General features: G+C 45.4%; 1 protein-coding gene across 2 annotated transcripts in view; it reads left to right on the top strand.

The window, feature by feature from the left end:
* The first annotated feature begins 1,728 nt into the window (after positions 1 to 1,728).
* Positions 1,729 to 12,670, top strand: part of CHRNA6 (cholinergic receptor nicotinic alpha 6 subunit) — a 16,780-nt gene continuing 5,838 nt past the window's right edge. Inside the window, exons 1-3 of one of the 2 annotated variants that reach the window (XM_017545970.2) lie at positions 1,729 to 2,159; positions 4,782 to 4,921; positions 11,497 to 11,541. In XM_017545970.2, coding sequence (XP_017401459.1) covers positions 2,081 to 2,159; positions 4,782 to 4,921; positions 11,497 to 11,541 — 264 coding nt within the window. In that variant the 5' untranslated portion in view covers positions 1,729 to 2,080. The remainder of the gene's footprint in view (positions 2,160 to 4,781; positions 4,922 to 11,496; positions 11,542 to 12,670) is intronic. The other variant, XM_037744764.1, reaches the window with a different exon arrangement.

The raw sequence follows: 12,670 nt of genomic DNA, 5'->3' as shown, positions 1-12,670 counted from the left end.
CACTGCAGACTTGATCTCCTGGGCTCAAGGGATCCTCTCACCTTAGCCTCCCAAGTAACTGGGACTACAGGCAGGCATCACCACACCCAGCCAAGAATAGATAACTTTTTAAAAGGGATGATATAGAGGGACTGGGGACAGATAGCAGGGGAAACTATGAAACCAACTATGGTTACCCTCCACCCAGCGTTGGTTTTTTATGGATCTGTGAGTTCCTAGAAGTCATATGCAAAATTCTGTTTAATCTGCATATGTATATGGGGAGGTATAGGATCCATAGTTTCTTTCTTTCTTTCTTTCTTTCTTTGAGATGGAGTCTCACTCTGTCGCCCAGGCTGGAATACAGTGGCGTGATCTTGACTCGCTGCAACCTCCGCCTCCTAGGTTCAAGTGATTCTCCTGCCTCAGCCTCCTGAGTAGCTGGGACTACAGGTGCGCACCACTACACCCAGCTAATTTTTTTGTATTTTTACTAGAGATGGGGTTTTACCATGTTGACCAGGCTGGTCTTAAACTCCTGACCTCGGCCTCCCAAAGTGCTGGGATTACAGTTGTGAGCCACCACGTCCAAGGATCCATAGGTTCAATCTGACTCATGGACATGAAAAAGTTAAGATCCGCTGCTTCTTTCTAGTTCCTTTTAAAAATGGCTACCAGGTCTTTCTTCAGTTCTAATTCCCCTTTAACCAATACCGATCTGGTCAGAGGCTCAATTAATTATAAACCCACGGACATTAAACTTATACAGAAAAGAGGAAAATTATAAGAAAACCAGTTTAACAAGGATGTTTATTTATTTATTTATTTTTGAGACAGGGTCTTACTCTGCCACCCAGGTTGGAGTGAAGTGATGCCATCTCAGCTCACTACAGCCTCTGTCTCTCAGGCTCAAATGATTCTCCTGCCTCAGCTTTCTGGGCAGCTGGGACTACAGGTGCACACCATTATGCCCTGATAATTTCTGTATTTTTAGTAGAGATGGGGTTTTGCCATATTGCCCAGGCTGGTCTCGAACTCCTGCCCTCAAGTGATCCATCTGCCTCAGCTCCCAAAGTGCTGGGATTACAGACATGAACCACTAAGCCCAGCACATTTATTTACTTTTGAGACAGGGTCTTGCCTCTTGTCTCCCAGGCTGGAGTGCAGTGGCGTGATCTCAGATCACTGCACTAAACCTACTAGGTTCAAGTGATCCTCCCACCTCAGCCTCTCAAGTAGCTGGGGCCACAGGCGTGCACCAGCATGCCTCAGCTAATTTTCTATTTTTTGTGGAGACGAGGTCTCCCTATGTTGCCCAAGCTGGTCTTGAACTCCTGGCCTTAAGATATCCTCTTGCCTTGGCCTCCCAAAGTACTGGGATTACAGGCATGATCCACCATGCTTTGCAATAAGAATATTTAAATAAATGTGAAAATATCCAGATGTATCCATTCCTCTCATTCTCTGACATCTAGTCTCTAGTCCTGGATGAGCGCTGAACTCAGAAACTCAGAAATACAAGGCACTGGAATCCCTGGAGTCAGAAACAAAAACAAACTTCTGTTCTCTCTAAGCTGCATTCAGTAAGACAGAAATGAGGATTCATATTTTAGAAAGTTTTCTAACATGGTTAAGCTTTGATCAACTGGAGAACTCACGAGTCAGAACAAATTTGTTGGGACCTAGCGTGAGCTTTACCTGTAATTGGAGCTCAGTGAATCCCTCTGATTACAGTTGAGATTGCACCACAGAAAGGTCTCAGCCACTCACAGGTGTTCGTCCTCCAGGGGTCCTGTCTGCCTCAGCATTTCCTCTCTGCTTTTCTTTACCTTTCTTGCATGAAGCCACATCTAGGCTGCTAGGAAATGTGATGACTCATCTGACATCAGATCGCATCCTTTTTATTCGCCCTTCATGTCTGCCTCAGTCTCTGATACTGGGAATAACTGTGTGAAGTCATGGGGATGTTTTGGTTTCTCAGAAGACACACGCAGATTGCAGTGGGCTTCTGATGATGTCAAGGTTGGATGCGTGTGGCTGATAGCTCTTTGTTTTCCACAATCCTTTGCCTAGAAAAAAGGAATCCAAGTGTGTTTTAACTATGCCGACCAGCAAAGGGCAGGGGTTCCTTCACGGGGGCTTGTGTCTCTGGCTGTGTGTGTTCGCACCTTTCTTTAAAGGTAGGTTTCATTTCTGCTTATCTGTTTCCTTTGTAGCTACATGAATTTACTCTATTTTCTAGTTGTGCTTGAGAAGATATATTAATAAAAGATTGTATGGTCTGCATAGGAGCCACCACTGTTACAACTGCTAATTAATCTATTTGTTTTTAGATGTAACACAAAAGATGAAATCTGAGGGGTAGGGTGGGGAGGAGAGGACCATGAAACATAGTGTAAGCCATATTTTATTTTATTTTCCCAATTAAAGTATAATAAGAAGAATGAAAGAATAAAGCATAAGAAGAATTAAAGTATAATAAGAATTAATTAAAGTATAATAAGAATAATAAGTTTATTATTCCTAATAAGTTTATTAACAAAGAATAATAAGAAGAATGATACAGTTTTCCATCATCTCTGCTGTGGCTGTATTGAATCTATTTATTTATAGTCATGTTTAATATTTTTTCAAAGTGATAATTTGTCAGCTGATGTTATTACTCAGTCAATGAACCCTTCCATTTTCTAGGTAATCACGTTCGTTTCGGGAAACATGTCACATTACTATGCTGAAACGTGTCTCAAGAGTAAGATAATTCATTTTAAAAGTTACAACTTAGAAACTGACAACTGCTGTTCTGCTGAACAAAATCATTTCTATGCTATCAGGTTTACAGGGGAGTTGCTTTTCAAGGCTGACGGAGGGTTTATCTGCTATAAAATGTCTCAAGGAGGAAGACGATGGGTAATGAGGAGGATTATTTGTTGTCTGTCATGGAGAGAGATGTTTACCATGATTAATTATGATGGCAAGAATGATGTTTTACCTTAAATTTGTCCTTCCTGCTAAAACCCTAGTGTTTCAGTGTTTCTAAAGGCACTCGTCAGGCAACTCTTAGCATTTAGTAATTGAACAGAGAGCTTTTCATTCATTTTGCCTGAGCTTTTCAATCCCTTTCCATTTTTTTCTTTCAATGTATAAATCCCTTTGGTAAATTAGTGGAATCCTATGTTAGGTATAAAATTTGAATTCTGTGAGGGAAAATGCAGAGGAGGTAGTAATGAAATGAATTATGTCAAATGAGGACGAGTAACCCCACTTTTAAGATTTTCTTGGAAAACAAAGAGATATGCATAAAACTATTGTCTAGAATTTAGTGAATGAATGTGCAATTATTTAAGAACCATGTTCCATTTTTAAAAAACATGTCAAGTAAATTTGCCTTAAAAACCTTGCATTCTCAGAAATCTCCAAAATAACTGAATTTCAAAGTTGATTTTTATTTTAAGTGCTGGGGTGTATGTGCAGGATGTGCAGGTTTGTTACATAGGTAAATGTGTGCCATGGTGGTTTGCTGCACCTATCAACCCATCACCTAGGTATTAAGCCCAGCATGCATTAGCTATTTTTCCTAATGCTCTTCCTCACTTGACCCCTCAGGCCCCAGTGTGTGTTGTTCCCTTCCCTATGTCCGTTGTTCTCATTGTTCAGCTCCCCCTTTTAAGTGAGAACGTGCAGTGTTTGTTTTTTTGTTCCTGTGTTAGTTTGTTGAGGATAACAGCTTTGAGCTCCACCCATGTCCCTGCAAAACACATGATCTTGTTCCTTTTTATGGCTGCATAGTATTCCATGGGGTTTATATACACCACATTTTCTTTATCCAGTCTATTATTGATGGGCATTTGGGTTGATTCCATGTCTTTGCTATGGTGGATAGTGCTGCAGTGAACATTCATGTGCATGTATCTTTACAATAGAATGATTTATATTCCTTTGGGTATATACCCTGTAATGGGATTGCTGGGTCAAATGGTATTTCAGGTTCTAGGTCTTTGAGGACTCTCCACATTGTCTCCCACAATGGTTGAACTAATTTACACTCCAGTGTAAAAGTGTACCTATTTCTCCACAGCGTCACCAGTATCTGTTATTTTTTGACTTTTTAATAATTGCCATTCTGACTGGCGTGAGATGGCATCTCATTGTGGTTTTGATTTGCATTCCTCTAGTGACCAGTGATGTTGAGCTTTTTTTCATGTTTGTTGGCCACATAAATGTCTTCTTTTGAGAAGTGTCTGTTCATGTCCTCAAAGCTGGCTTTTTAAAAGAACTTGACTTGCCAGGACCATCATGAAATTATTAGTTATTTCAATTTGCTTGTTGCAGATTCCCCAGCTAAGCATCTTGCTGGTGTAGGCACAGATGTTAGTTGGATCAGTATTTTAGACAAGAAAGGACAGGATTTTCCTTAATTACTGGAAAGAGTCTAGTGCCATCAGTAAGACTGAGTTACTTTAGCTACATAAACAAAGATTCCAAGCCTTGTGTCTACTCCTTTATATATGCAGTGCCTTAGACCTGAAGAAATGCTCTGACCAACATCATTTGCTTTGATATTGCTCTAGTCTTGAAATGCAGGCATTGCTGTTTTTATGGTAAAGGTGAACAGCCGGGGCACAGAGGGTGGGGTGAGATGGGAGCTGGTGGAGCACGCACAGGTGGGGAAGGCACCATTGTACGGTCATGGGCTGGAATGTCCACTCCCGACAGGGCATGGGAAGAATTGCCCAGATCCTTTGTAGTGGCCAGTGGCCAGTGGCCCGGCTGGCTCTGACTCTCCCCTCTGTTTGGCCTCTCAGGCTGTGCAGGCTGTGCAACTGAGGAGAGGCTTTTCCACAAACTGTTTTCTCATTACAACCGGTTCATCAGGCCCGTGGAGAATGTTTCCGACCCCGTCACGGTGCACTTTGAAGTGGCCATCACCCAGCTGGCCAACGTGGTGAGTGCTCTCCGATCAGAGCTTTCCCCAGCATTGTTGTAATTTTGCACATCGTAAATGAAGGAATTTTAGAAATACAGATAAACTCAAATCTACACAAGATCTGGCCCTTCAAAGCCATCCTCATTTGGGAGGGAGGCACTTTTCCCACCGATGTTGCAACTGTCTGTGTTGAGGCAGTGCTTTTCCTGGGAGTGCTTTCAGAGCCAGTTTATGAAACAGAGTTGCAAGGGAGTGAAAGGAAGCTAACTTCATGGGGCACCCATTATGCACTGGACACCTGTTTACACTGTGTGACCAACATCTTCATCTCACTGCTGAGGAAACGGAAGCTTGGTTAAGTGACTTTCCTAGGGTCATTCAACTACAAAATGGCAAAATTGAGATTTAACACCAAAGCTCATGTCATTTTCACTCCACAGTTAAAATTGCTTTAAGGCCGAGAGCAGTGGCTCATGCCTGTAATCCCAGCACTTTGGGAGGCTGAGGCAGGCAGATCCCTTGATCTCAAGAGTTCGAGACCAGCCTGAGCAACATAGCAAGATCCTGTCTCTACAAAAATGCAAAAATTAGCTAGGTGTGGTGGCACACGCCTATAGTCCCTGCTACTAGGGAGGCTGAGGTGGGAGGATTGCTTGAGCCCAGGAGGTCAAGGCTGCAGTGAGCCGAGATTGCACCATTGCACTCCAGCCTGGGTGACAGAGCAGAAAAAAAGAAGAAGAAAGAATTGTTTTAGTATTCTATGTTATATGAGAACAAAAGAAATGCAATTCCATTCAGCCTTGGAAAAAAAAGAAGATGGGAATTTGAGGATTTAATTTAATTCCTTGCTACCATGTTCAAGGGCAAGTAGGACCGGAGCTCGTTCTTTTGGATAATCTGTGCTCCCCCATTGCAGGGAGAGGAGGTGGCGAGGCCCATACTCTTGGGTACAGCAAGGTCTGGGCTCCAGGGCTCAGACCAAATTCCAAGAAGATGCAGGCTTAGAAGTAAAGGAGGTCTGAAGCGTCTCCAGAGAGGGGCGCCAGAGCGTTCCTGAGACCACAGCACACGGAGGGAGAGCCCTGCTCAGCAAGTCAGCCACAGCCATGGATGGCGAAGGGGTCTCCTTCCTCCCAGACTTTGCTCTGTGGATGAGGCAGCGGTGGCCCTTCTGGGTACACCTGGGGAAAGACCCTCATGACAGGCATGAGTCAAGCCCCACTGCCTTCTCCAGTCCATCCTTCCCAGGGGATGCAGAGGACCCTGGCCCGGTCCTCTGTCTGTGACCCAGGCTGGAAATGTGCATGCACTGGCTGAAAAAAAATAAAGCCAGATGTTTCCCCTCACCTGGATGTGCTCTCCCATCCTTTAGTGAGTGTTTATTTAGTGCCCATTCTGATCCCCTTCCCAAGCCTAGTAGCTTTGTCCTGGTTCCTGGTCTCCTGCTAGGCTGCAAGCAGTTCTTGCAGCGGACTGGGTTGTTGTGAATGGAGAGCTGAACTGAGTTTGCTCTGAAATCTGTGAGGGACACCTCACTGCATGGCATCACTCCACAACCCTGCTGGACACGCCCTTGCGGGAGCTTATTCTGAAGTTGGGGCTTGGGAGGGCTGGTAAATGCAGATTTTGACATTTACATTTGGTTGCTAGTATCAGAGATTAAAAGAAAACCTACAACCTTTACAAAACAAGTTTATTCCTTACTTATGCAACAGAAATCTGAAGGTTAACAGTCCAGGAGATTAACATGGGTCAGTTTCATGGTGTTAGTGATTGCACATCTATGTTCACTTGCCCAGGTTACACACTGCACAGCTCCGGGGGATGTCACTCCCACGGACTGTGATTCTAAAGGCATAAACTGGACGCGGCAACAGTGCCCTGGGTTCCTTCCTTCTTTCTATTTTGCCACTCTTTGCAGGAGGCTTCTTCTCTTGGTGTTGCCTCATGGTTCAAGATAACTACTATATTCCCATCCTCACATTCACATTCTTGGCAAGAAATAGAAGGAAGGGAGAAAAAGGGCAAAGTATACATCCTAGACTTCTGTCATTTCTGCAAGAGCTGTTGCTTTCCATCTCATTGACTATCTCCAGCTGTAAAAGAGACTTGGAACTGCAGGATTTTAAAACTGAATTTTTATTTCTTGAGATCATTATAGAATGACATGCAGTTGTAAGAAATAACAGAGGGATCTCTTGTAGACTCTGCCTGTTTCCCCCACTAATGTGCCCTCCATTTCTGAAATTTTGTCATTTCAACAATGGTATACGTAACCGGAATCATAAAGTAGGTAAACTTGAGGGACTGGGTTTTTCCCTCAGCATCATCCCTTAGAGATTCCTCTGAGTCATTAAGTGTTATCAGTAGTTCATTCCTTCTGGTTGCTGAGTGTTTTGGTTTTCGGGGTTTTTTTTTTTTTTTTTTTTTTTTTTTTTTTTTACTCTGTTGCCCAGGCTGGAGTGCAGTGGTGTGATCTCGGCTCACTGCAACCCACACCTCCCAGGTTCAAGTGATTCTCCTGTCTCAGACTCCCAAGTAGCTGGGATTGCAGGCATGCCCCACTATGCCTGGCTAATTTTTGTATTTTTAATAGAGATGGGGTTTCACCATGTTGGCCAGGCTGGTCTTGAACTTCTGACCTCAGGTGATCTGCCAGCCTCGGCCTCCAAAGTGTTGGGATTATAGGTGTGAGCCACCTCACCTGGCCCATGTTGCTTGTTTATTAGCTTGTTGAAGGACATTTGAGCTGATTCTAGTTTTTGGTTGATTACAAATACAGCTGCTATGAACATCTACGTACAGGTTTTAGTGTAAATGTAAACCTCCATGTCTCTGGGATAAATGCCCAGGAGTGCAATAGCTGTGTATTGTCAGGTGAACTTGGGGTGGCCGAGAGAAGTGGCACAGCCAGGAGGCTCTGTCGCCTCCTCCCTTCTGTAAGGCCTTGGGGTCCTCTGTCTGATCCCTAGCTTAGCCCTGGAGCACCAAGGAATTGTGTTTATGCCATGCAAAATGACCTTGGCCAGAAAGTTTTCTGTTTCTTCTCAGTGCAGGAGCAAGGTCAAGTGCGCCTTGGCGAGATCCAGGACAAAGGCCCTGCCCAGTGTTTGTGCTGGCCTGGCGTATCTGAAATGACAAAGATAAAGCCTTGGTGCAATGCAGCCCACTTGGCCTTTCCGATCTGAGTCTCTGAGTCTGCTGCTGCTCCAGCAATGATTCCATTTGAAATCATAAGTCAAAGCCTTTGATGCAGCTGCTGTGTCAATGAATTGATTTTCCCAAGAAGGAGGTACAGGGTGATGTCGCCAGGAATGGGGTTGATGCTGTGGGTCTTTGGACTCCTCCAGTAGGGATGTCTCATAGCAGTGCCGTGCCCATTGGTGGGAGCTGGAATTGCATGGAGAGAGAGTACGACTTGCCAGACAGGTCCTGCTCCATAGGGTCAGCTGACATCTCTGAAGGTGTCCATACCCCCATGGGCCATGTCCATACCACCTGGAGCTTCTCCCAGCTTGTGGAGGTGAGGCTGTGGAGTTGGCTCTTGCCAACTGATCTCAGCCCTCTGAACACAGTGTGTTCATTCAGAGAGAAAGCAGGCTTTGGAGGCAGTTGGGACTCGTGTCAGTCACCTTGGAGGCCTTCCTGGAACCGAGACTGCAGGGCTAGTCCATTCCTGACCAACAGTGAGTGGATTTATGGACACGGCCCCTGCTGGACTCTGCAGATTATAAGGGGACTTTCATCACCAGAAGGCACTGACCGTGGGCTTGTGTAATTGTAAAGCCATGAATTGGTGAACCAGTGGATAAGTACAGATCTTTTCTTTGCTTCCCGGGACTCACAGGAACCCATATTGTAATTCCTTTGCTGGACTTTCAAACCCTAGGGCTTACCCTGTCTTGTCACAGGCCCATTCTTGGGGCTTAACCTGCCTTGTCACAGGCCTGTCTTATCACAGGCCCATTTGAAAGAGGAAGCCTGGCACGATTACTGTTTAGAGTTTTCCAGGAGGGGCAGCAGTGGGGACGGAGTAGGGGAGAAGTGAAAGCAGGGCAGCCACATGGCCCAGGGCAGCCTGGTGTCTGAGCCTGGCCACGGCTCCCTCGGCCACCATGACAGAGCTCATTTACTCTGGAGGGTGCGTGAGTGTCTTGGGAAGCAAGGTTGGCTGAGGAAGACTTGCGACTCTACTGCTGGACACTGGGGACATTCCCACAGCCTCCAGGCTGCCGCCCGCAAGGCTACTCAAGGTGCCAACTGTGTCTTTGGTAGTTCTCCCACTGAGAGGTGGTAGCTTAGGAACTCATTACATTTGGGATGTCACCTGGAATGCTCTTCCTCCACACAGCCCTGACTGTCTTCTGGTCGTTTAAGTATCTGCTTAAACATTACCTCCTCAGAGAAGCCTTCTTTGCCCACCCCATCTAAAATAGATGTGTGTGTGTCTGAGATTATGTGCATGAGTGTGCATGAGTGTGTGTGTGCATGAGTGTGTGTGTGACTGTGTGAGTGTATGCACGAATGTATGTATGAGTGTAAGTGAGTGTGCATTCGTGTTTGCATGATTGTGTGACTGCATATGCGGACGAGTGTGACTGTGTGTGCATGAGTGTTCACATGAGTGGGTGACTGCATGTGTGTGTGTGTGTGTGTGTGTGTGCATGAATATGTGATGATTCATGAGGTGTGTGCACATAAGTGTGTAGAACAGTGTGTATGAATGTGTGCATGCGTGAGTGTGGTTGTGCATGAGTGTGCACGAGTGTGTATGTGTGTGGGTGGGTGTGAATGAGTGTGAACTTGTGTATGAGTGTGTGCTTACGAATGTGTGATTGTGCGTGTGTGCATTAGTGTGTGATTGTGTATGAGTGTAGATGGGTGTGTGTGAATGTGTGATTGTACACGTGTGCATGAGTGTGAGTGTGCATGAGTGTGTGTGTGTCCCCACACATGGACTGTTCCATCCGTCTTTATTTGTCTTTATAGGCCTTATTGCTATCTTATGTTATAGTATAGATCTATTAGTAATTTTATGTCTCCCATCTGACAGCTAAGACACATGAAGTCAGGACATCCCAATATTTATAGAGCACATAGTGGTTACTAAATACGTATTTGTGTAGTGAATGATCGAAGTGGTGACTTGGGTGGGGGTAGTGGTAGTGGGTGAGTAGCAGCTGCCAGCAGGAAACTCCATGGTGGCCAAGGCTGATGTATTTTTTTTTTTTTTTTGAGACGGAGTTTCACTCTTGTTACCCAGGCTGGAGTGCAATGGAGCGATCTCGGCTCACCACAACCTCCGCCTCCTGGGTTCAGGCAATTGTCCTGCCTCAGCCTCCTGAGTAGCTGGGATTACAGGCACACACCACCATGCCCAGCTAATTTTTTGTATTTTTAGTAGAGACGGGGTTTCACCATGTTGACCAGGATGGTCTCGATCTCTTGACCTCGTGATCCACCCGCCTCGGCCTCCCAAAGTGCTGGGATTACAGGCTTGAGCCACCGCGCCCGGCCACGTATTTTTTTTTAATTTGAGACGGAGTCTCGCTCTGTGGCCCAGGCTGGAGTGCAATGGTGTGATCTTGGCTCACTGCAACCTCTGCCTAGCGTTTAACTGATTCTCCTGCCTCAGCCTCCTGAGTAGCTGAGATTACAGGCACCCACCACCACACCCAGCTAATTTTTATTGTTGTTGTTGAGATGGAGTCTCGCTCTGTTGCCAGGCTGCAGTGCAGCGGTGCAATCTTAACTCACTGCAACCTCTGCCTCCCAGGTTCAAGTGATTCTCCTGCCTCAGCCTCCCAAGTAGCTGGGACTACAGGCATGAGCCACGACGCCCAACTAATTTTTGTATTTTTTAGTAGAGCCGAGATTTCACCATGTTGGCCAGGATGGTGTCGATCTCTTGACCTTGTGATCCGCCCACCTCGGCCTCCCAAAGTGCTGGGATTATAGGCATGAGCCACTGCACCGGGCCCCCTATTTTTTTGTATTTTTAGTAGAGACGGGATTTCACCATGTTGGCCAGGCTGGTCTCGAACTCCTGACCTCAGGTGATCCACCCACCTCGGCTTTCCAAAGTGCTGGGATTACAGGTGTGAGCTACTGCGCCCTGCAGAGGCTGACATCTTAAGGTAGGTTCCCGTGGCAGGCTTTCAGGACTCAAAGCCTGGAGAGCCCTGAGGCATGAGGATGGGAGGAATTTAGGGAACAGGTAAAAACACTAAGCCAGGTTGGAATCCCCACCACCGTCTGCAACATCTCCCTCCCTCCTTCCTGCTGTCGCTCTTCTTTTCCTTCCTTCCTTTCATGGAACTAGAAACCTGTATAGGCTGCAGAAATCAAAAGCACTTCACAGAAGAGGTGAGACTTAAATCATCTCTGAAAGAGTTTAAAGCCACGTTTAAGGGCTGGGGAGATGTGGAAATGCTGCCCTTCTGGTTGCATGCTGGATGCTTTTCAGACATTGCCTTTCAGTCTTCTTCCATTGGCATGAATAAGTCAGATTTGGTTTTTTTAGTTGTCATTTCTGCTCTAAGATCTCTATGGCAAGCACATTTGAGGCTAAACATATTATTTCTTCTTCCCAGGATGAAGTAAACCAGATCATGGAAACCAATTTGTGGCTGCGTCATGTATGTGCCTATATCATGTGTCAGCTTAACGATGTCCAATGGATAAAACCCATAAGCACTTACTTCAGCACTGCCCTGCAGGAAAACAAACAAACAAACAAACAAACAAACAAAAAAAACCCATAAGTACTACCTCGCTCCATCTCCTCCTGGTTATAGAATATAAAATATTATCCACTAGGTCATCTCCAAAGCCTAAAGTTCAGCTCTGGTAATAGCTGACTTGATGCACGCTTCACAGGTGCAGACACCTAGTGACAGAGATCCCTCTGACATAGAGATTTCCATTCTTCCTGGTTGCTGCTCTCAGATCTCCCATTTTTATCTGTAACTTGAGCTCCAGGGTTTGAGGTGTGCCTGCTCTTTGATCCCTGCTTGACCAGGCTTGGAGAAGTCAGTAGCTGAGCATAGCAAAATGTATGTGAGACTCCCAGCAGCTGGTGTTATCAGTTCTATCCTTTCTTCCTTAAGAAAGTCTTGGCCAGGTGCAGTGGCTTACGCCTGTAATCCCAGCACTTTGAGAGGCTGAGGCAGGTGGATCACCAGAGGTCAGGAGTTCAAGACCAGCCTGGGCAACATGGTGAAGTCCCGTCTCCAGTAAAAATACAAAATTAGCCAGGTGTGGTGGTGGGTGTCTGTAATCCCAGCTACTCAGGAGGCTGAGGCCAGAGAATCTCTTGAACCTGGGAGGCGGAGGTTGCAGTGAACCGAGATTACACCACTGCAGTCAAGCCTGGGTGACAGAGCATGGCTCTGTCTTGAAAATTAAAAAAAAAGGAAAGAAAGGAAGTCTTAATCTTTTATACAGATTTTGTTAAAAAACAAGACAAAACTTACCATCATACCCTTGAGCTTTTTGATATTAGAAATGGGTTGTCACTCCAGTGTGAGTATGGCTCATGGAATATGGAAGTTGAGCCAAAAACTTTGATGAGCTAATAATCAATAGATAAGCATCTAATGAAATATTTGCCCAAATTAGCTCAGCTATTTAGCTCCCTTTTCCCCACGGATATAATTGTCCATATTTTGATAGAAACCAATACATTCTTCAAATAATAATGTATTTTTGGCAAGGCTCAGTGGCTCACGCCTATAATCCCAGCACTATGGGAGGCTGAGGCGGGCA

Source organism: Cebus imitator, unplaced genomic scaffold, assembly GCF_001604975.1.
Source record: "Cebus imitator isolate Cc_AM_T3 unplaced genomic scaffold, Cebus_imitator-1.0 Scaffold183, whole genome shotgun sequence".
Taxonomy (NCBI): domain Eukaryota; kingdom Metazoa; phylum Chordata; class Mammalia; order Primates; family Cebidae; genus Cebus; species Cebus imitator.
This window is presented reverse-complemented; position numbering and strand designations above follow the sequence as displayed.